Here is a 25,674-nt window from a genome sequence, read left to right as displayed (position 1 = left end):
ATTTAAAGTGTAGGTTTACACGTACTTTGTTTCCAAGTAGCAGAACTCATCAATATGGTTGTATATGTCACTGCCGCTTCTTATTGTTTCGCTGCATTCTCAATTATATAATGCATATTTTCTTCAGCGCTTTTGAGGTCTTCCTGGTTTTCTATGTACTGCGTGATTACGTGGGAGGCGTGTCACACGAAACTCCGCCCCCACGGCGTTGAAGCTCATCTCCATTACAGTAAATGGGGAAAAACTGCTTCCAGTTATGACCATTACGCGTAGAATTTCGATATAAAACCTGCCCAACTTTTGTAAGGAAGCTGTAAGGAATGAACCTGCCAAATTTCAGCCTTCCACCCACACGGGAAGTTGGAGAATTAGTGATGAGTCAGTGAGTGAGTGAGTCAGTGAGTGAGTGAGTGAGAGTGAGTGAATGAGTGAGTGAGTGAGTGAGTGAGGGCTTTGCCTTTTATTAGTATATATATACATATACACATATATATATATATATATATATATATATATATATATATGTATATGCCGAAAAGCATTTACATTATTAACAAAGAAAAATGGATAAATTATACAATATACACTTCATATATCTAACTTTCCATGTAGTAAAGGTTTTTCTCATAACTTCACATAACATAATCTCAAACCTAATAATTCATAATCAACATCACAGGGGTTAAAAATCTACTCCAGCAATACTGGGTGTTTAGGCAGAAAACAACTATGATCAGGGTACCAGTTCATCACAGAATGTCTAAAAGATTGCTGAAGTCTAATCACAGAACAAAATGTCCACAAAAGGATAGCTTTTATTGAGAACCCACTGCTGTGACTTGATCTTCAAAAAATGTCATTTTTATTAAGAATTACTTCTTCACTGGTATATTTATCATATTACAAAGTCTGCTGAGGAGTTTTGACTTAGACGTAGTGACATCACATCACATTGTAACTTTGCCGAAGTTCCTCAATAATGCCATCCTGCTGGAATCATATCTAAGTAGCTGAAACAAACATTTTATTGTGAATACTGTATCACTGCTATGACTGATGCTTCTGACAGCAGGTGTTCTTTACTTCTGCTGAAAACAAAGGTTGCCTTGATGATTATTTCTAAAGATGTCAATTTAAAGAAGTTGTTTGTAATGAAAAAATGTCACCAACAAATTGACCTGAGGGCTGAACATGAAAACCCTTGCTTTAGAGAAATGTCTTGTTCTTACTCAGACTGAAATCATTCCCTGTTTTGATGCATAGCACATCATTATCACTATGGCAGTGTTTCATATAACTGCATAGCTAAGTTAAACATAGCACTTCTATTGAAGAAAACAAAAGCATGGGTGCTAAAACTGGCAGTCCATCCAAAGTTGGTTCTTGTCTTACTTTACATGGGCCCTAGCGCCTTCAGATCCATAAATGAATACTGTTACATTGGAAAATGAAGGCATGAAGGAAACAGTTATACAATAACATGATTAAATATGCTCTAAAAAAGGCAAAGGGTCATCACTGTACACTAGGTTTTAGGCATTTTCAAATTAAAGGATGGGAATGTCTTTTCTACATTGTGAAGATCTCATTGTCTAGAGGATTTAATTGCTGTGATGATCTTAAGTACTGCTTAATACTCTTCTATGAAACAATTTTCTTAAATGAAGTTTTTCAATTCTATTTTTCAATCGCTTCTCAAACAAAGGACTAAGACAACAGAGTGTGACAATTCTGTTCTCCAAAAGTTAGTTATACAATGTTTGCAGAAAGTTATCAGACTGGACTGGTGAGCACCAGAAGATTACATATTGATGCAATTAATTATTAATGTAATACGGACACTTCAGTTGCTGTTTCATCTTCTACAAGTCATCCACATGATGAGTTTTCATTAGTTGTCTGTTCCAAGCCTATACTTCATTCTCTGCTGCTCTTTTAAGTACTGGCATGCATTTCTGTCTGTCCAGTTTCATTAATGCATGTTATTTGTTTATGCCAGTATACTTTTCAATGAGTAAGTGCTCAGCTAAAATGAAACGCAATAGATACTGTGATTGCCAGGGAGATGAGTCAGCTACCCTTGTGTAATGTGCAGAAACTTAAGCAGGGACAGATATTTAAAAATACAGATTCAAGAGGCTGCTTCCATTAGCATTGTGCTTTCAGATAAATTTAAGATATTTATTGATATTATGCAAGCTCTCAAAATAGACAAATCCTTAAGGTGTAAATATTCTAGCCTGATACGTGAAAAAAAGATAACTCAGGTGTACTTGACTTGTTATATATTTATATATCATCCATACAACACAACACAGAGTTTAAATGAACACTAATTAACTTGTTAAAATTCTTGTTCGTCACTTTTTTTTCTTTCAGTCAAATTCACAGTTTTAAGTATTTTGAGAGATTATTCTTTACTTTCTAATTTCAACTTGTTTTTTAATTAAAGGTGTTAGTTGCATTGTTGGTAAAGGCTTCCCATGACATCTGTGCTCTGAAAAGATTCTGGTAATTAGATCAAGCCATTGTTGTAAAATGGATCAAAGCCTTTACATTGTTTCCCTGCTTTCACAGGTGGCAGGAGTGTCTTCAAGGTCTCACTTTCTTATACTGTCATATCTCTTAAGTCTCTGAAAGCAAGCAGGAAGCAGGAACAGTTCCTGTCACTATCTAAAAATGCCTGCATAAGCTAATTGTGTCACATCCTAACACTCTTTTTTAGCCCTCAATGTATATTTTTACAAGGGTGTCTTACAGCTCATCTTGACAGCCAACTGGGTTAAATACCACACTTCCGACAGATTAACAAGAACAAATAAAACATTAAAATAACAGTTTTGATAATATAAAAGGGAATGTCTGCAAATACAGTATACTCATCCAGTTCACAAAATACTATGTGCACTTTTAACTTATTCCAAACCCTACAATCCATAACCTGGCCAGCGCGCCTAATACATTTTTATTTATTTATTTTTTTTTCCATAAATTTGCCCAGTGAGAAGTGACATTACCGTTTCTCATACCTCGGCTGCGTCGCCTGCTTCTGGAGGGGTCAGTGTAAAAAGTCAACTGAGGTTCGCTGTCTGCTTCTGTGCCTGAATCCCCATCAGGATTTAGAAAAGCTGACCCAGCTAGGGATAAGGATTGAAAAAGAAGATGAAAATGAAATGGGGAAAAGTGACAATCAACAACTCCAACTGCAACATGCTTGTTTTCAGCAATGACAACACGAAATGTTAACATTTCATCAACACTGTCAAACAAGTGGTTTGACATTGGTCAAACATTGGTTTATTTTCCAGTCTTTTTTTTACCCTGCACATATCTACTTCTATCCAAACTCCATCCAATAGTTCATAATTCATTTCGCGGAGGCCAAATGCTACTCAAAGAAATCTTGACCCAGGAGTGACTTAAAACACTTCATGACAGGTCAGTTATGTGAGGGCTACAAAGGTTGTGTGAATTTATGGCTTTTAAGGAAGATGTTCCCACTGTGACCTTCAGGAAGAAAACAGCTTAGGGAATTCATCATGTATAAAAAATAAAAGAATCAAAATGAAAAGAACAACATGGGATGGAGTTATGGTTTCATTACTTACACAAACATAGAAACAGTTGATTTCAGTTCAAAAATTAGTCTAAATGTGTCTCAATACACAGCTGTAGCAAAGTGTCTCACCACATACCTCAATCCACATGCTGAAATAGACATTATGTCATTGCACAGTCAGTGTCTAAAAGGTTATTTGTCATGCAAAGTGGTCTTTCAGCGTGATGCTGGTGTGGCTTTTGTTTACAGATTACAAAAAAAAATATTGAATTATCAGATTTATCAATTTAAGATGTGCATATCCAACTCAGCATTCTCTGTATCTAAGACATTGTGTCTTTTATAGTACCAGAGTAATATTCAGTAGTATTATTATTTAGTTATTTTTATTAATATTCAGTAATATTCTGGTGTTTAACCAACACTAACATGATTCCTTGATTACCACAAACTGTCATTTGTTTAGTTGTAGTACAATAGGTGCAGCAAACCATATACACCAGATACACAGAACATGACGCATTCATGCATAAAGACAGCAAATTCAGTGCATCTCAAGAATTACATATGGGGAAACATTACATTCAGCACAGCATCAAACATCAGTTAAGTGTAGCCCATTGTTACTCAATGTCCAGTTCGCCAATCAATGTTCTACATTTTTATAAAGTTATCTAATAAAATCATATCAGATGGCAAAGTTTAAGATTTCTTCATTTAGGACACATATCAAACTACTGAACTTTTAACACAGAATGCACTCCTAACACAACATCTCCCCTACTGAGTCAGATATTAATTCTGACAGTCCTACTTTTGAGTGTCAGCCAACTGTAAGCTAGCATATCAGCTTTAGCAGCTACAATGAGCGGCAAGCACAGAAAGGTAGATAGCGGAAAGGTGACAATTCACTCCTTACTGGAAATAAGAATTTTTACTCATGTAAAATAAACTTTCTCTTTACTGATGGAGACAGCCAGTAATGGGCAAAGAAAGAGTCTTTGTATCACAGTTAGTATTAGAGCATCCTATCATCAATTCACCGCACTGTACAATTTGTCATACTGTTTTCTGTGCAAGGTTTTTCAGTATGATGAATACAGCAATCAACATTGTTAACTACATTCACGCTTGTTCCAACCTGTGTTACTGACTTTTTAAACTGCTGCAGAAAGACATTGAGGCTGGAAACTCAGATCTCCTCAAACACAAAGATGTATGATGGCTGAACATGGGCCTGGTTCCAGAGTGATTCTTTCTGCGGCAAAAAGAGATGACTGACTTGCTCTCAAGCCAAAATACAGAGTTCCATAGGTCATGGCCAACATGACATTTCTGTTATGACATCACTAGCCACCTAAACCAAGTAAATCTGCAACTGTAGGGATGTGGCACAAATATTTCTTCAACTTATAACTGCATTTTACAAAGATTTGGAATAATTTCTGTCTGAGCTAAATGGGAGAATGTTACACTCTTGCACTCTGATTTTATATAGGTGATTCTGTGTATGTGACTGCACTTTGTTCAACAAGACACTGCTTATCATTCTCATCGAGAATACAACTTCATAATCCTGAGTGAAGTACTCTTTCGCAGGCCCTACCACTGGCTCCAGTAACAGCAGGAGATAATTCAGTTACAGAGCAACAACATGAGTAAAGCCTAGTTGAGGAGGAATCGTCCACTTTTTAAACGCAGTCTTCACCACAGCACACTGATTGCAAAATACTTGCTGGTTGCATTTTTTATCATTTTTGGTTTCTATCTACATCTGTGAATTGGGATTTTCAACTATGAATCTCATTAAGAACCTTGGACAGAGCAGACAAACAGATGAGCATCTCATCCAGGTCTTGCACGTTACTCTGACCTTCCACAAGCCTGCCTTTAGCAAACGGACCATAAACCTTCAATAACACCCATTCCATTAACAATGTACATTTGTAACATTTATTATATTTATGACCATAGTTGCTTTGTTACAAAATGCAATGTTTGAAATCTGTTTGAAAGCCGATCCTCGGCTACAGAAGCTGGCTCTTGGGACGTGGAATGTCACCTCTCTGAAGGGGAAGGAGCCTTAGCTAGTGCACGAGGTTGAGAGGTTCCGGCTAAATATAGTCAGGCTCACTTCAATGCACTGCTTGGACTCTGGAGCCAATCTCCTTGAGAGGGGCTGGACTCTCTACCACTCTGGAGTTGCCACCGGTGAGGCCAGCAGGTGTGGGCATACTTATTGTCCCCCAACTTGGAGCCTGTACATTGGGGTTTACCCCGGTGGATGAGAGGGTAGCCTCCCTCTGCCTTTGGGTGGGGGGATGGGTTCTGACTGTTGTTTGTACATAGGCGCCGAACAACAGTTTGGAGTACCCACCCTTTTTGGAGTCCCTGGAGGGGGTGCTAGAGGGTGTACCTTCTGGGGACTCTCTCGTTCTGCTGGGAGACTTCAATGCTCACGTGGGCAATGAAAGTGAGACCTGGAAGGGCATGATTGGAAGGAATGGCCCCCCGACCTGAACCCGAGCGGTGTTTTGTTATTGGACTTCTGTGCTCATCACGGATTGTCCATAACGAACACCATGTTCAAGCATAGGGGTGTTCATATGTGCACTTGCCACCAGGACACCGTAGGCCTCAGTTTGATGATCGACTTTGTGGTCATGTCATCGGACTTGCGGCCACATGTCTTGGACATTCGGGTGAAGAGAGGGGCGGAGCTGTCAACTGATCACCACCTGGTGGTGAGTTGGCTTCGATGGTGGGAGAGGATGCCAGTTAGGCCTGGTAGGCCCAAACGTGTTGTGAGGGTCTGCTGGGAACGCCTGGCAGAGTCCCCTGTCAGAAGTAGCTTCAACTCCCACTTCCGGCAGAACTTCAACCACGTCCCGAGGGAGGTGGGAGACATTGAGTCCAAATGGGCCATGTTCCATGCCTCTATTGTTGAGGCGGCTGTTCAGAGCTGTGGCCGTAAGGGGGTCGGTGCCTGTCGTGGCGGCAATCCCCAAACCCGTTGGTGGACACCGGCGGTGAGGGATGCCGTCAAACTGAAGAAGGAGTCCTACTGGACCCTTTTGTCCTGTGGGACTCTGGAGGCAGCTAATAGGTACCGACATGCCAAGCGGAATGCGGCTTCGGTGGTTGCTGAGGCAAAAACTCGGGCATGGGAGGAGTTTGGGGAGGCCATGGAGAACGACTTTCAGACGGCTTCGAAGAGATTGTAGTCCACCATACAGTGTCTCAGGAGGGGAAAGCAGTGCAGTGTCAACACCATATATGATGGGGATGGTGCGCTGCTGACCTCAACTCGGGACGTTGTGGGTCGGTAGGGGGAGTACTTCGAAGACCTCCTCAGTCCCACTAACATGCCTTCCAATGAGGAAGCAGAGCCTGGGGAATCGGAGGTGGGTTCCCCCATCTCTGGGGCTGAGGTCATAGAGGTGGTCAAAAAACTCCTTGGTGGCAGGGCCCCGGGGGTGGATGAGATACGCCTGGAGTTCCTCAAGGCTTAATGTTGTAGGACTGTCTTGGTTGACACATCTCTGCAACATCGCATGGACATTGGGACAGTGCCTCTGGATTGGCAGACCGGGGTGGTGGTCCCCCTCTTTAAAAAGGGGGACCGGAGGGTGTGTTCCAACTATTGGGGCATCACACTCCTCCGCCTCCCTGGAAAAGTCTATTTGGGGGTTCTGGAGAGGAGAGTCCGTCGGATAGTCGAACCTCGGATTCAGGAGGAACAGTGTGGTTTTCGTCCTAGTCGCGGAACAGTGGACCAGCTCTACACCCTTAGCAGAATCCTGGAGGGTGCATGGGAGTTTGCCCAACCAGTCTACATGTGTTTTGTGGACTTGGAAAAGGCGTTCAACTGTGTCCCTCGGGTAATTCTGTAGGGGGTACTCCGGGAGGATGGGGTACCAGACCCCCTGATAAGAGATGTTCGGTCCCTGTACAACCGGTGTCAGAGCTTGGTCCGCATTGCCGACAGTAAGTCGAGCCTGTTTCCAGTGAGAGTTGGACAATGCCAGGGCTGCCCTTTGTCACCAATTCTGTTCATAACTTTTATGGACAGAACTTCTAGGCGCAGCCAGGGTGTTGAGGGTGTCCGGTTTGGTGGACTCAGGATTGGGTCACTGCTTTTTGCTGATGATGTTGTCCTGTTTGCTTCATCAAGCCGTGATCTTCAGCTCTCTCTGAATCGGTTTGCAGCTGAGTGTGAAGCGGCTGGGATGGAAATCAGCACCTCCAAATCCGAGACCATAGTCCTCGGCCTGAAAAGGGTGGAGTGCCCTCTCAGGGTTGGGGGAGATATCCTGCCCCAAGTGGAGGAGTTCAAGTATCTCGGGGTCTTGTTCACATGTGAGGGAAGAATGGAGCGTGAGATTGACTGGCGGATTGGTGCGGCGTCTGCAGTGATGCGGACTCTGCATCGGTCAGTCGTGGTAAAAAAGGAACTGAGCCATAAGGCAAAGCTCTCAGTTTACCAGTTGATCTACATTCCTACCCTCACCTATGGTCATAAGCTATGGGTAGTGACCGAAAGAACGAGATCGCGAATACAAGCGGCTGAAATGAGTTTGCTCCGCAGGATGTCTGGGCTTTCCCTTAAAGACAGGGTGAGAAGCTCAGTCATCCGGGAGGGGCTCAGAGCAGAGCCGCTGCTCCTCCGCATTGCAGGTGGCATACTCTTGAACCGGAGACATCCATAGTCATAAATTGAGGATGATCAAGTACACAGAGGACTCAATCAAGCAACAAGAAATGGTACAAAGTGCATTGTACAAATTATTTAACAATATACTGTATTTCCAAAGGAAAGTGCATCACTGTCTTCAAGAAATAATCAGACAGAATCCAGGATCAAACCAAACCAGAATCGCCTTTACATTCTTTGTCAAGTGCTCCCTCTCTCACTCTTGTCTTGTCCCTCTCATCTCTTCAAATATGCTCAGCGGGCCTGAGACCCTGGCGAAGGCATTCCTCTTCAACTCCGGTTCCAGTCACCACCCCTCGGTCTCCAACCGGGACGAACTGAACTTGACCCCATCTTTCCAACTTCTCGGAGGCTGCGGGATCCCTAGGTGCCCATCAATTACTTCTTCCCTCAACAGTGAAGTAGGAGTGATCTGATCCACACCAGGAGTACTTCTCACTCCGCTCCTTTTACAGGTCTTTCTTAAGCACTTTGTCTCCTTCTCACTGCATTGGCTTACCACCAATTCTTTCCTGACCTGGCATTGCTCTTGATTACTTGACTTTTTTATTCTTCCAAATTGCTCTCATCAGGCCCTATTTATACTTGTGGTTGTAGGTGCTTCCATTAACGATCCACAAAGAGTGCAATCAGTCAGTTTCCTCAGGAAACACCCCGGGGTCCATCAGCTTTGCCACAACATGCACCCACACCTACCAAACCTGACCTGCACCATTTACTAAATAACAAATATGAACCGCCACTGACCCCTTACTTGCTTCACCACTGTAGCATCAACCTGAATGATGCCACAGTAATGATTTATAAGCCAGTACGATCACCACACATTAGCTGTTAAGCGATGAAGATGTGAGAGAGACAGCTAGCCAATAAGGGACAAGGGATGATTAAGAGCTAGAACGACCAGGCCGTGGTGGGCAACACACTGGGAAACACTCTATTATTTAATTGTTTTAAATGCGTAGGGATCTTTTATTACCACAGATAGTCAAAACCTTAGTATTACATCTCATCCAAACGATGGTGCCAAATTTTGCAGCACAGTGTTCCAATCACTGCACTGGGAGTAAAGATCCACATGCAGACCACAGATAACTGCCTGTGATGGATTCATCAACACTTCTTCCAGAAGCAGCTCAAGCCTCTTCTAGATGGTCTCTCATCCAAATACTGAGAAGACCAAACATACTCATCTTCATGTGGATTACCTGTTGGTCACTCATTCAAGGCTGTTTTACAGTTATAGGTAAATAGTATCATCTAACAAGGATCTGCAATGTAAATCACAAGATAGGTGGTCTAATCCCTTAATTCCTTAGAGACCTCAAGTAAATTACTTAAACTGTTTGTGTTCCAAAGGCAATAAATAAATCATATTGTACCATAATTCCATAGTAGTGACCACTGTAGAATCATTCTAACTATATATATAAAATTCTTTTCGCATTTGAAACGGAAATTAAGCATGACTATGCGAAACGAAAATTCCGTATGACCACAGAATATATTATAATACAGGCACTAATCACTTTGTTTTTGGATGCCATTTTATATTGTCTTTACGAATTGTTATTATTTCTGTGAGAGTTATTTTACTAATATTGAAAAGAAGTAAACACACACGCCGGTCTCTCCCAAAGAAGTGCGGCCCGCGTCACCCTCTCCCAGCCCTCCTCTCTGGACTCCAGCGCTGAGCTGTCCGCCGCCAGGCGTGTTCTGACAGAGAAGTTTTATTTATTCCTACACGTGTCGCAGAAACTGCCACATTATAACTTTTTTTTAATTGGCAGTACTTGGTAGTAGAAGAGATGAGGAAAACAGCTTTGCATCGTTCTACTTTTTAACTGCGCCGAGCTGTAAACAATGTGAAGACGACACCGCCTTCCGTGGCGAGGAGTCGTGAGAACAAAGTAGATGCTGGGAGTTGCGGAATGTCGGGCTGCTCCGTTGGGTCGAGAGCTTCGCAGTCTCGGGCGCCGTCCTCTCTTCTTGCACTGTTTGTGACACTTTGAGTCACCCTCGGCTCTTGGGAGAGTGGAAATCTTTCCGAATGAGTGTGATCGGTGCCATCGAAGCAAAACTCTCTTTGTAAATTGCGCTGCACGACTACTTACTGTCTCTTAAGGTGAGTTCAGGTCACTAAAACCCCAGAACATTCAAGGTTGCTTTTGTGATGAATTCTTTTAAGACGATGGAGGGCTTACATCTAAGAAGATGTACCGACCTCTTCATGTCAAGTTTTGGACTTGGGAATTGTTTGGAGCTTCTGCCCGTTAAGCACGGAAGGGCAGCATCCACATTTCTCAGAATAATTTTTCTCTTAAATCACAGGCATGTAGTGCAAGGTTGTCATGCAGAAATTTGCAGGATCGCATAGAAAATGTAATTTCTATACCACAGCGGTCGTGTAGCGCCTTTCACAAGGGATCTGCTACAGAGAGATGATCCAAATACATTTAAGCTGCTGTTAGTGCTCCTTACCTGTTGTGTTATAGCGCCTTTAATATGAACTTTACCCGAAAGCACTCCAGTACTGCTCAATGTATCTTTACTTCTTACATGTTAATGTTTTACTGTTTAATAATTTATATACTACATTTTGTTCTTTCCCTTGCACAAAGTGAGCGAAGCCACTGGGTAATCAGCTAGTATAAGATAAAGATGAATTAGTTAAACATATATGTCTTTGGGATGTGGGTACAAATTTTTTTTTTTTAAATTGAGTTTACTGCAGATTCCTTAAACTGTGAGACAGCAGTACTCTTACACAATTGCTATTGTAAGAGCCAATTTTAGAAAGGTAAAACTTTGAGTTAAATTCATATTGGTGTTTGCTTAATTTCAATAGAATATAAATTTAAATAAATATAACTATATAAATGCTATAGTCTTTTCCCCATGTAAGTTAATATGAGATAGAACGTTCTTGCTATAACTTGTGTTAATTGAGTCAGTTGTTGTTTAGAACAGGTCCCAGTACTCAGGGACGTAAAAGACCCATTTTCAACATAGAAATGGGATAGGAATACAGTTTTCTGAACGTTTTGAAATGTTTCAGAAATGTTTAGAAGTGATTTGTAACAATTAGAAATGTAACAAGATTTATAAGCTTTGAAAAGAACTTCTCTTAAACAAGAACTATTTTAATTTTTTCTTTTTTGTCTGAACTGTTTACTTTGAATTTTAACTAAAACTTTTAAAAACAAAGATATTTTGTCTGTGGAATCATTTCAAGCATCAGGCTTTTGTTGAATCCCATTTTTTATGCTAGAGTTGCTGAACTTTGGTCATTTTGGTCACCTGTTATTCAACAATAGTGACTATTCAAGAATACAGTCTGCTTTCCTAAACTCATTCAATGAGTTGTCTATCATAAAAAGCACATGCAAAAATACACTCAAGTTTAAATGCAATGCTCATGGTAGGAAAATAATATTCAGGAAGGATCCTGATAAAACTCTGTTTGCATTTAAGTCACTGGTACATGCCACTGCTTTATCATTCGTGTGTGCACACTTAAGCAGAGGCATTTTTAAGACCTATATGCTATTTTACGTAAAGTGTTCTATTTATTAATAGAAATTGAAGTGTTGCATATTTTTGATCATGTGTCCACACAATAATTGAATAAAGAAAAAAAAAATCACTTGGCAGACAAAACTAAAACTATGCTTTTAAATAATGAGCTTTGTCTGGACAAAGATAGAGGGTTCATTATGAGAAGCAAATGGTGTTTTAATATCTTTTTGCAGTATGAAGTAGTAAAACAAAATATTCACTAATCCCATTATGGGATAGTTTCTGCCTTGCACCCAGTGAAATAAGCTGTGATACCTTGGACTCTGAGCTAGATTAAGCAGGTTTGAAGGTGGTATGAATGCTGGAAAATTCATTGTTCACTATCTGCTTTCGTGAGCCAAGATAGGTTTTTTATTGTAAAAAACAGTTTTCCATCTAAAGACAATGTATGCTGCTCAGAGAATGGATAGGTCAGTTCATTATCAGTTGTTTTAGGTTTTTAGGACAAAGTGGGCATTGCCTATTCTACTAGGCTTTTTAGTGGGCCACAAGGCATGTTAACACCGCAGATTTAGCAGTGATATAAACATCCATTTGCGCTAAACCACCACCTGTATTCCAAACTAAGTGGCTGAATTGCAGTTTGTACCAATATCAGCCTGTTCTTCTGATAATACAGGTGTAAATTAGAGTTAAACTGACATCTTTGCAGAGGCCCTTCTTGCTAAAGGTGCCAAATGAACTTGAGTTCAAACAAAGACCTATAATTCAACAAATGACAACTGTGATGGACAAAATAAAGTGCCTATAAGAAGGCACTGATTTTGCATGTCGAATTGACTTCAATTCAGTCATGAGAGATTACACATTTGTTCGAAAACTAGCAGAACACCTCACTGGGAACTCTGTTCTCACTTTCCAAAACAGCTGATGGGGCACGTTCTCTTTGAGGGGCCTAAATCTAACAATATCTTCTCTGAGACCCACTCAGCCAAGCCAAACATTCAGCCCAGTCAGAGAAGACTGATCAGTAGCTATTATTTCAAGAAGGAAACTTCAGCATCAAAATTCCTGTGCCAGGAATTTTGACATGAAGTTGCAGATGATACAGCAAACATCCTAACTGCAGAAAACAGAGAACAGCACAACACAAATGAACACCTCACAAAGAGAAAGAGGGACCTCAAATGCAAGAAAATCCTCTACTTGAACCCAGAGCAACAAGAGGAAAAACTCCACACAACACCGGATGCCACCGTTAAAGATTTGTTATCAGAAAACTGCTTATCTGTGCCAAGATAAATCAGAACTCTAAATAGCAAGTAAACACACAGCCTTTCCAATGTTACAAGTCTGACTGTCTCCTGTCTTGTATGTCAATATATTTTTTGCAGTTTTCATATTTCTATAATCCTAGTGTATATCAATAATTTGTATTATTCTCTTTCTTAAAATGAGTGTACTTCAGTTACCTTGATTTTAATCTAATGGCTGGAGACCACCTCCTACAATAGAGAAAGGTAATAAAGAAGAAGCCTTATGGAATTATTAAATTAATTACTGACATTGCCGAAGGCAATACTGATAATTAACTAACCAGAGGTTATATCTCTTTCTATTCCTACAGGCTCTATTATGATCTGCTGTTTTGTGTTAAAATCATCTTCTTCACCTTAGATTATTTTTGTTTATAATTGTAACCCTCTGTCCAATTCTCAGATGTTTTTGTCTTTCACATAACCCAGTTGATTTCCTGTATATTCAAATGGGTACACAGTACAATGAAACTTTGATGTGCATGTATCCCATTGACTACTGCTAGAAACAACAGACAAAAAAGTGACAATGAATACAAAAGCATAAGTCCGACGTAACAACAGATGACATGTATGTGAAACAGAAATCTGGTATACTCATGTGGTTTTCAGCATGAGCTGTTGCTCAGTAACTTTATGATCAATGGATAAAAAAAAATTAATTAAATAATCTGCTTGTGCAAGAACTAATGGCCCTGTACCTTTTGCCAGATTGGAAGCATGAGAAAAGTGACAACATTGAATGGCTGAGATCTTTAATAATAGCTAGTATTTGCCTTTCTAAACCTGTGTGGGATAAATGTATCTTCAATGTTCTGCTGCCTTCTCAAGATAAGTATAAAGCCTTCAAAGAATTTTATTTGTTTACAAATTTGTACCTAATTTATCGTTTAATACCTAGAAAATATAGAATAACTCAAAAATGAAAACTTCTCTTTAAAATAATAAAATGCGTAAACATTTCATTCAGTTGTGTCCTGTGAGTTTTTTGCATTACATTTACAAAAAGAAGTCAAATAACAGGTACAGAACATCATATAAGATCTGGGCTCACACAAGCATTAATAATGCTTTTACGAAATCCACACCAAATGGCATATAATAAAGACATATGTATTGCATTTATCTTTCCAATTGATGGCGCATCACAAACATTTGTAGTAATGCTTGACAAACACTTGTAGTCTTTTGCTTGATAAATTTATGTCTAACTGATATTAGCTATTAAACTTTATTATAACTAGTTTACATTTTGTTCTGAGCTCTTCACTTGTGATGATCAATTTTGTAACCTGTCCTGTAACTTTTATTCCCCCCCCCCCAAAAAAAAACCCACACTAATGTTTTCTAGATTGTTCTAAGTTGTTTTGGATAAATGCATCTGCTATGCAAATACAGTAATCCCTCGTGCTTTGACTTTTGCGGCTTCACTCTATCGTCGATTTTATATGTAAGCATATCTAAATATATAACACAGATTTTTCGCTGCTTCGCGGGTTCTGCAGACAATGGGTCTTTTTACTTCCTGTACATGCTTCCTCAGTTGGTTTGCCCAGTTGATTTCATACAAGGGACGCTATTGGTGGATGGCTGAGAAGCTAACCAATCAGAGCACGCAGTCAAGTTCCTGTGTGCTGAATGGCCCAGCGATGGATCGCTGAATTCGATTCCACGGCATTAACCAGGAAGTCTTGTCTCGCTCATTCAGCATCAACGTGTTTCGCTGTGTAAAGAGTTAACTTATGTGCTCTTTTGTGTTTATCTTTGTGAATAGCCAAGCCCTTCATTATGGCTCCAAAACGATCTGCTCCTGCTACTGCTTCAGGGGCCATGACCAAGCGCCAACAGAAGATGTTAACGATTGCCGAAAAGGTAAAAGTTTTGGATATGTTGAAGAAAGGGAAAATCTACACTGCTGTAGGACGCCATTACGACATAAAGGAGGCTATGATTCATTTTATTTAAAAAGTAGAAAAGGAATATAAGATCTACGGCCGCATTGTCCTTTTAACCAGGGTGCAAAACGAGTTGTAAGTGGATGTAATAAGGCAGTAGTCTGGATGGAATCTGCTTTATGGATTTGGATTGAAGACTGCTGGAAGAAGAACAACGGCGGTGCTACACAGTTGCCTGAAGAGGCTCCTTTAGAAGAGCTGTAACGCTCTCCTTTGTTGTGCAGTAAAACTAAACTTATCATTATTGGACAAGTCATTGTGTCATTGTTGTTGAGTAACCATAATTAATTTTCTACTTACAGTACTTAGTACATGTATGTATGTTTAGTGTCACTGTACACACATTTACTGTATACAGTTTTTCTTGCGTTGTACGTATTTATTGCTGGTGGCCTGTCTATCGTAATGGCTGTAACATATGTGTTATCGGAGACACTCGATATCTTTAAAATAATATTTAGGTTTTACTGTATATAATCAGTGTGTTTACATACATAATTTCAATGAATCTTACCTAATATCTAAGAGAATACAAAGGGTTTATGCTGTATAACTGTGCGGGGAATATTTATAAACAGTGTGGGAGAGTTTATAAGGGCTTAAAATATATAAAAATAACCATACAAACATATGGTTTCTACTTTGCGGATTTTCACCTATCGCGGGGGGTTCTGTAACGCAACCCCCACAATCGAGGAGAGATTACTGTAAATTTAAATGTAAATTATTGGAATTTGCATGTTCTCCTTCTGTCTACATTGATATTTCTCTGGATACTGTAGCCTTTCTATCAAATCCAAACGACCAAATTTCTTCATGAGTATGGCCTATGATTAACTGGTAACCCATCCACATTTATTTCCTACATTGTGCTCTGATTAACTGCAACACTGCGCTACAATAAGTGAAGATAACAACATACACATATACTGTACATACTTATAATATACTAGTAAAGGCACACTGCATTGGTGGTGAATACACTTGACTTGAGCATTCATAGTTTTCATCCTCTTTCTCTGTGCGTTTATATTCGTTTGCTCAGAGGTTGATGCGCTTGCTGCTACCTGAGCAGCTTTTCTTTTCTCCACCCTAACCACCTGCTTCTTCTCTTCTTTCGTCGGCATCTTTTCGCATTAAAACTGATTAAGTCAGTGTTTGTGTTGCAATTACTTAGTACATTTTTGCTTAATTTTTCACTTAAGATGACACTTACTGTAAATCTTCAATCTACCTCAGGAATGATTTAAGATATGAAGAGGTAGGGGAAGTGACAGCGAAGGTGGTAGGGATGAGAACTGCGCCTGTACGCATATGCCGCATGGCCGCCCTGCTGGCAGCTGCTGAGAGTTGATTCTATAATAAAATAAAATAAAAATAAAAAGAGGAATAACCTTGGAGGTCAATCATCACCCAGAAAGCGGATAGTAGACGTTACATTGTATATGTATACCAAATTTCAGGTCAATAGTTCAAGCGGTTTGCGAGCTACAGGTGATTTAAAATCCTGGACAGGCAAATGGACAGCCATGCAGTCTATTGTATAAAAGATGGGTGACATTTTGCATTGCTTTATAAATACAATAAAATGATAATGTTGGCCACAGCACAAACTATCTTTTTGGCATTAAGATAAATAGATTTTGCTAAATTGATCGTTTTTATATTTGCATCCATCAATCTGTAGATTTCTAAAGCCCTCTTGTTTTTTACAGAAGGTGATTTCAGGTTTCCTCCTGGGGACCTAACCAACTTTTCTTTTTTTGAGCGAACTTCTAAGCAAGCCATCAACTCTCCTTTTCTGTATTGTTTTGTGTTATCCCAGAATATACAAACTGGTCATACTAAATTATTACTGTATGAAGCAAGCTTTTATTGAGATGAATTAATTATTTTCATCTTATTAATATTTTCTTGTTTGTTAAGGTTTAGTGTTATTTAATTCATTATTTGCTAATAAATGGATAACACTGAAGTAGCTGCTACAATTTAACATTCAGTGTTACTTCACTTGTGATTGGAAAATTGGTTGGGATAAAAATTTGCAGCTATGGGGACCTCAAACTGACTTTGCAAATCCTTGTATTTGAGGGTCACTGGGATCCAGAGCCTATCCTGCCTACAACTCTACAATATTTGTATAGAGATCATTAACAGAGTGTGGTAATAACCTATAGGAAAAGCATTCTACTGCCTTAATAAAGACACCTTTTAACTTTCAGTAGGTAACAAATTACTCAGTGAAAGCTTTGGCAAGTTAGCCTCCCAGATTAATTTCCATCGGTAACAATGGTTTCTGAAACCTATTAAAATATTTAAGCTGCTAATTTCAAGAAAAGCAGGCAGAACACAAACTACTAAAATTCAACGTTTGTGCTTTCTCATCTCTCTCTAAAATATCCATAAGAATGTAAGCCCCCCAAAAAATCAAATATCAGTAGGCATATTGCTCCTACAGGAACAGCTGATTTATTTCAGATCTTGTCTAGTAATAATAAAATTCATTCAAGTAATTTACAACCCTGCTCAGAGACCCATTATAAAATGCAAACATTAGGTAATGGCCACATTTAGATATTTTATCTGTCGTTAGTAAAGCAGAGGGCAGATCGAAAAACATTATTGCAGGATTCAAATGCCGAGCTTTAAAGATAATATTTCAGTTTTCATTGGTTAACTGAAATGCCTGAGAGATGCAGGACAAAACAGTTAAATCAATTTATATAATGATATATCTTTTATATAATGATATATCTTCTCTCTTTGTATCTGGGTCATAATGCTAAGTTACATTTTAGAATACACCAAGATTTAGCTTTTTTTGTAGTGTTTTTTGGGCCAGTGTGTGTTAGATGGCTGTATTCACACTAAAGCAGGGAAAGCCACTGTACGATTCTGGCTACGCTGAGATGAAATGAAGAGTTCTTTAGTGGAAATGGAGCAAGATAGATATAAATTACAACTTAATACTCTGTATGTACTGCTACGCTTAATATTCATTCAATGACCTAAACAAGGCTACAGTTTTACTTGTATACTGGATAGTAGCAGAGTGGTCCTTACCCTGGGTCTACAAAGCTGTTTCACTAGTTGCAGCCTAGCTCTTGTCATAGATTATTATCAAAAAGTTACCATATATCACACATTCTTTGAACAACTTGGTAGATTGTACATTTCAGACTATTTTGTGTCCCTTTAATTAAGGAGTGCAAAATGCCCAATATATGCTCTACTTGTGTTTTCTGCTACATTAAACCCCTCACACAAAATTGTTAAGGGACGCTTACCTTGGGAAACTATCCAACACACAGTTAAGAAAAACAAATAACTTACACCAGTCACCTTCATAGCTGAAAACAGGCTACTTCTTAAGGGACTAATTAGATACGGTATAACAACCAGATATGACCAAGGGACTGCTGCTCTCTGTCACAATATATAAAGGAAAAGTGACTGTGTGAGCTCTAGTGAGCTCAGAACAAATGGTTTCATTAACTTGGAGAAAAAAAGTGCAGGGAACATAAATTTTAATAATAAAAGGAGACGGTCTGTGTCTTTTAAAGCTGGGGTATAACAATTTATTCCTGTTTTCTTAATGTTGTTTTGAATCTTTTTTAGCAGCCAATGGATATTGTGGAATAGGCACCCTCTTAAGGAGCATCCTGAGGGTAAGGGACAGGTAATAAGTGATATCAGATATATGGACACATTTGTGGAATGGAATTGCTATGGCTAAACATATAATCAGTTAAAATCAACACTCAACATATTTTATTTCTCATACTTTTCAAGTATTTTGCTCCTGCAAAGCAAGTTACTTTTACCTTAAAACAGTTTGTTACGCCTCCGTTTGATTCTCAACTAAAAGTATAAAGGGAACCCAAATATTTCAAAATGTTTTTTGTTTTCTGTGCAGAGGAGGATGGGAAACCATCAATGATGGATGCACCCATCCAGATGTATCTGGGAGTAGTGACCACAATCTAAACCATAAAGTCATGCCTCCTCTGGTCATGTGTTCACAGGACCCCCTATAAAGAAGGAGCTTGATAGCAAGTCACTCGATCAGTTTTGGATGAGCAAGAAAAAAGGATCTTTGCCTCATATTAGGCATAATTATAACACAGATAAGTTGGGAAATTTAATGCTGGGCAAAGGAAAATGATAATAAGGTGAAGAAACTTGCTGGAGACTTCCTGGACTCAATAAGCATGAAATATGTCAGAAAAATTGTACTGGAACATTAAAGACACTAAAGCTCTAGAATATTCAGTAGATCAGTTATCTGTTGAACTTTATTGTTGTTAACTAATATGCAATGATTTAATAAATTAAATCCTTTATGCCAGGAAAAAAAAGACAAGTCAAATGTTTATGTTTTGGTAATCTAAGCTCCATTCAGTGACCACACAATTTACAAGAAAACTTGGATTTCATAGATAAATGCTCCCTACTCAATTGTATCATAAGGAGAAAATGGATCTGTGGTAATGTCCAAATCTTGAAAGAGGATGGGAGGTGGTAATAATACTTGTAGGCTAGTGTGTCTGAGATGTGTGTACGTTACTGCTGAAATAGATATACTTGTACATTTTGTGAAAGTTTTTATTTGATATTTGGACGTTAGTCTTCACACATTATACACTTCATGTCACAATCTTGTCATTAGTACTATAACATGAAAGGAGTTTCTGTTTTAGTTATGTGTTCAACATTTCTTGCCTCACATTTCCTGTCATCCTACACTTACCCAGATCGTTATAGACACGGAAAACACATGAAATGCATGTGTTCCAAATAACAATATATTATATAACCTATACAACTCCAGGCACCTCACACCACGATAAAGAACCTTGTGCTGGAAGAACTTTTTGTCCAACTTGAGCTGCGGAGGTAGGGAGGATGGGATAGTAGGGTGCTTGCTGCCAGTGCTGACTGACACATTTACAAAAGAAAAGACACTAATGGAGAGGTGTGAAGGAATTTAAGGTGGCCCGGGTTTACGACTTTATTCATAGGCCTTAGGGAATCTAGTGTTAAGCAATACTTAAGGTAGACCAGGACCCTTTCACAGTTTGTCTGCCACCTCTACATCCATTCCCTGAATAGTGACTGAATATAGAGGCTCTTTGGCACAGTGAAAGTCAACTTAGTTTTGCTGATGTTGGGATGCAGATAATTCTATTTGCACCAAGAAACAAATAGAAAGGTGCCTTAAGCAATACTTAAAGTAGACCAGAATCCTTTCACACAGTTTGTCTGCCACCTAATCATTTCTTGAAGTGAAAATGAGCTTGCTAAAATGCAGCATTTTTAAACTGAAGAAATATATGGAAACAAAAGTAGAAAAAAACATATTTAGGTGAAAACCAATTATCTATGTAACGTAGAGTAAAATAATAATGAATCTAAAACAGTGACAAAGCACCAAGGACCTATTTGAAAATTAATATGCAGTGTTTGCTTTCTTTAAAATCTTGCAGGGTAAGATTTGTTCCTAAACATATTTTACATACTATAAATAAATTACTTAATGTTGAAGGAGAGTAATGTGTTTTTACGAACTAAGGCAATATTTGATTATCATCAGCATTTTTGTTGCTTATTATTTTGGTTATATTGCTTTTTAACTAAATGAAATTTGCTTCTAGCACAAGCTAATTTCCATAGCTATTAAACTCATTTTTAGTTATGTTAGGACAACTTATGGATTTGTTTTCTTTTTTGTAATGCATAAATAAATAGTAAAAAAAAGCTTTTGGACTAAACACATGGGCCAAAAAATTCATACCATCCAATATGCAGTAAGAGATGCCAGATTGGCTTCAGTTTTCAAATCATGGCCAAAAACTTCTAATTTCAGAATAGCTACTCCAGTTTGAGCTGCTGGTGAGGCTAATCATATAGGTATTGCTCTTTAATTATTGTAGCAATCTCTGGAATTGGCTTTTATTTCTCATTGTATGTCACAGAGACATGCCATTTTCATTAATTTGCTCCTCCTAGCCTTGGAACAAATCGGAGTGGATAGGAGATGAAGCATCATCAGTGACAGACGCTGTACCAGGCATTTGGCATATTCCAGTTAGTTCACTGACAATAGCTTGAACAATATTCTTTCTTTGAATGATGGTCTTTTGCTTTGCCTTTTTCCACAGCATCATAGATCCCTTAGAATTTATTTTTTCTGACATTTCTGGCTACTGTGGTATCATTTTCTTTTCTTTTAGATAGAACTTTATTTGTCCCCAGGAAGAAGTTTGCCTTTTTACAGAAGCTCTTTAAATAAATAAATAAACACATAAATCCATAGATAAGAAATATATACAGGCAGTCCCCGGGATATGTATGAGATAGGGACTGTAGGTTTGTACTTAAGTTGAATTTGTATTTGTATGTAACAGGTACGTTATTTTAATAAATACTATTGTTGCCTGACTGTAACCAAGTGCTCTGCCAGTGAATGATGGAGTTTCATCTCTCTCTGACCTTTTTATTATTTCTACTTTATTTTCAATGGTGATGGTTTTTCTCTTCTTTACTGTATCACCAGCACTTGTATCAGATTTGTGTTTCAGAGACATTCTTGAAGGTTGAAGACAAAACGTTAAGATGAGCTCTTCTGCACAGCACTGTACACACTATCACAGCAGGAAGGCTCCTGTCATCACCATGTCTGGTGTACTGACAAGAGACAACTTCCTGCTATATACGGAACAGTACAAGCAGGCTTGCTATTGAGAATGAATGGGAGCGGCAAGGGCCGGTTCACCACCCACCCACCACACAGTCACCTCCACTACAGTATGCTGCCTGCAGCATCAACCCACCGAGAATGAACACGGTGCGGCCAAAGGTGGGTAGTGAATAGCCTACCACCACCCCCATTCAACAGGCAACCACCCAAGGCACATTACAAAGCTACCCCCCGCTGCCCCGTTTACCCTTAATGGCCTCCATTCAGCCACAACCGGGTCACCGCTTGAAGCATCACGAGCCACCCACAGAGAATGAACAGGGCAGCTGTGTGTGGTGGGCGAACAGTGAAATGCCCCCCTCCGCTCCATCCAGCCTGCGTCCAGTCAGGAGCAATAGCTGCGGCAGTGTCGTGCGTGGGCAGCGAACCGCCCCATCAAGCCTCCGTCCTGCACACGAGCGATAGCTGTGGCCTCGGTGTCTATGGACCATGGGTCACCGCTTGCCGCCAGGAGCTGCCTGTGGGACAATACAATGCACGAACAGCAAAATCACCCCCTCCAGCCTCTGTCCAGCCACCGCTTGCAGCGTCCCCAGGCCGAAGATGACAGAGCGGCAGTTACTGAGGCGCATGCGTTGCAGCTGCGGCCCCATTCGTAAGTCGTAGGTCAGATGTTCGTAACTTGGGGACTACCTGTATATATAGATACTGTATATATTAGCATGCTGTGCCCCGACTGGGATGCCTCCACACTTAGACGACCGAGGGAGTAAGCGTGGCCAGAGCATTACCTCCTCCGAGATGCTAGATGGCAGCCACCTTGGGTTGCAGCAGTGCCTTGGACTCCCGCAGGGCTTCATGGGAGTTGGAGTATGGTGCAGCCCTGTTGGGATATGTGGGCACAACCAAAGGATGCTGCTGCAGGATTTGCTGAGCCCTTTTGGGTAGTTCTTTAGCCACACCTAGAAGTGCTGCCGGAAACTAGGTCTTTAAGCACCTAGTGCTTGTGCTGGGGACTGTGCTGTACTTGTGGAAAACGGGGTAAGGAGTTTCTCACAAGGTAAAAATGAAAATAAAAGACTCCGTGTGTGCCTTGAACTTGTGTCCCACGCTTGTCTGTGTCAGGTTGAGGCGGCGTGTGGTCCATTTATTTGACAGCCTGGAGACATGGCACAGCGTAAAGAGGTTTTGCCTCTGACTCTGAGGTTCGAGCCCCACGAGGGGTGAAGTGGAATGTGTACGTCTGATGAGCCCAAATAAGGGCAAAACACGTGATGCGTACTCTTTGCATTATTTGACTGTAGATTATGTAACATTCTATGATCCGCTTCTCACAACTGAGAGGGCCCGTGGAGGGTGCTTTCCGACTGGCAAACCAACTACGTGTGTTACCTGGAAGTTAACCACCCATATAATCAGATTGGGACTCAGACTACGAATGCAATGAATATATACCGTATAAACACTCTGATCTGAACACACACCGGAATGATTAAAAAGGAAGAAAATTTAGAAAGAAAGAAAAACTTCCCACTTGGCAGTCATAATCAAAGTGATGCAGATGTACTGGCGGAGTGGTGGCTTTGAGTCTAGGGATCTGCACTGGCAATCGGAAGGTTGCCGGTTCGAATCCTGTAAATGCCAAAAGGGACTCTGCTCTGTTGGGCCCTTAAGCAAGGCCCTTAACCTGCAATTGCTTAGCACTTTGAGTAGTGAGAAAGCGCTATATAAATGCAAAGAATTATTATTGCTGTTGGTATAAAGAAGCCCAAGTAGCGTTTCTTGACGTACTTCTGCTGAATAATTCATTGGCTAAAATTCATCAGTGTTAGTTTGTCAGAGAGAACATTCAGCCTTGCAGCATTGCTCATAATGGCATTCAGTTTTGTTGGAATTCTCTCTTTCACTACTACCTCCAGAGGGTCTAGAGTGCATTTCATAACTGAGTTTGCCCTTATATTTAGCTTGATAATTCTGTGGGTCTCTTTTGAAGTGATGTTACCAGCCCAGCACACCACAGGATGTCACTTCCCCCATTAAAGAAATGCGGTCTCTTAAGATAGAAGAGCCTGCTCTGCCCTTTCTTATATTGTTCCTTAGTGTTCAGAGATTAGTCCAACTTGTCATTGACATGGGCCTTCCGATATCTGTAGGAGCACACAATCTGTACATCCACTCCCTAAATAGTGACCGGACACAGAGGCGCTTTGGTGCAGTGCTGATGTTAGGATACAGACTTTTTTTTTTTTGCACCAAGAACAAAGTTCTCTATGTGATTCCTATTCTTTGTCTCATCACCTCATAAGTGCAGGAACATCAGAGAAATTCACCAAGTGACATGACCGAGTTTTATATTCATAGTCTGAGGTGTACAGAGTGAAGAGAAAATGAGACAGGGATGTTCCTTGTGGTGCTCCAGTGTTGGTCACATCTGTATTAGAAACACAGTCTCTCAAATTGTGGTCTGACTGACAGAAAGTCAATTATCCAGGACACAACAGGCTTAACCACCTGTACACCACTGAGTTTATCCCTTAACAGGGATGGCTGGATCGTACACAAGGCAATGGAGAAATTAACATACATACTGTTCACAGTGCTGCCAGCTTTACCCAGGTGAGAATAAGCCTTGTGGAATAGACAGATAATTGCATCTTTCATCCCATCTTTGTCAGACAGGAAAAATGCAGTTGATGCAGGTGGTCTATCACAAGAGGACTGATATCGTCCAGGACCAGTCTTTCAAAGGTCTTCATGATGTGAGACATACAGGTAAGTGCCACTGGTCTGTACACATTAGGTGAAAAGACACAAGTTTTCTTTGGAACAGAAACAATGCAGGATGTTTTCCACAGCAGCGCTCTTTCTGGAACCTTAGGGACAGACTGAACAGGTGAGGTCTCCTCAAAGTTGGTCAGCACAGGCCTTAGGAACGTGAAGACTGACTCCATCTGGCACTGCAGCTTTTTTGTGTGTAGCTTCCTCAGTTATCTCCTTACTTGGTCTTCAAATATGGACAGCCTATACTGATGATCAAAGGTTGACTTGTCACTGGCCATTCCAGTTGACGTGGTAGGGGTTTTATGAACTATTCTCAGATTAATATTTCAATAATATACTATACATATGCATTTTAACAGTCTTGCAAATATAGAGTATTAAATTACACATACAGTAAATAATGTGTTCTTCGGGTAATGAGATGTGTTGGCTTTGCACCTGACATCACATAGAAATAAGGCCAAAAGTTCAACTTTGGTCACATGAAACTAGAATATTTTCCATTTTTTTGAAGACTCAGTGTGTTGTGTGTCTTTTTGCAAAAAAACCAATGCATAATTACAAACTGTCTGAAAAGGGCCCTGAGTTGCCTTGAATTCTGGCATATTGTAATCTGTTCAGTTGGCCAATCAAAGGTATAATTTTGCTTGACTTCTCATTATTTAAATATTGAAAAGGTATTAAAGGTAAAAGAGTTCTGAAAAGATATATTTGAATTTCTAAAATTTCAAAATATACAAGAGTTTGTTAGAAAGAATCCACACTTCATTTATTAAAATGAACAAAAAAAATCATAATTTTAAGCATAGTGTCCTATGTTAATAACACATTTCAGTGGACATGCCTTATAAAATGAAATATATTGCAATTAACATGAAAAATATGTGGACATATCTTTCAAAATAATGTAAAATTAGGTCAAATATATGGTTTTACGATTATATCTGAAATCTGAAACACATAGTCTTCCATTAATATGTTGTAACATATAAACATATTTTCAAATATATTGTGTTTAAGACAGGCACTATACTGTGTGTCCAGACCCGTGGCAGATCATTCATGTCTAAGCTTTCACCTGAAGAAAACTAAATAGTTGTGTCAGCGATTCCAGTTTATTTTGACTTCCC

General features: G+C 39.7%; 1 protein-coding gene across 3 annotated transcripts in view; it reads right to left on the bottom strand.

Annotated features, from left to right (window-relative positions):
• astn1 (astrotactin 1) overlaps positions 1-25,674 on the bottom strand; it is a 1,272,040-nt gene that overhangs the window by 919,862 nt on the left and 326,504 nt on the right. Inside the window, exon 5 of one of the 3 annotated variants that reach the window (XM_039734841.1) lies at positions 3,018-3,137. The exons of 1 other annotated variant lie outside the window; for it this stretch is intronic. In XM_039734841.1, coding sequence (XP_039590775.1) covers positions 3,018-3,137 — 120 coding nt within the window. The remainder of the gene's footprint in view (positions 1-3,017; positions 3,138-25,674) is intronic. One more of the 3 variants, XM_039734842.1, reaches the window with a different exon arrangement.

The sequence above is a fragment of the Polypterus senegalus genome, chromosome 14 (genome assembly GCF_016835505.1).
Source record: "Polypterus senegalus isolate Bchr_013 chromosome 14, ASM1683550v1, whole genome shotgun sequence".
NCBI classification, from domain to species: Eukaryota; Metazoa; Chordata; class Cladistia; order Polypteriformes; family Polypteridae; genus Polypterus; species Polypterus senegalus.
Note: the sequence above shows the minus strand (reverse complement) of the source record. Positions and strands in the feature narration are given on the sequence as shown.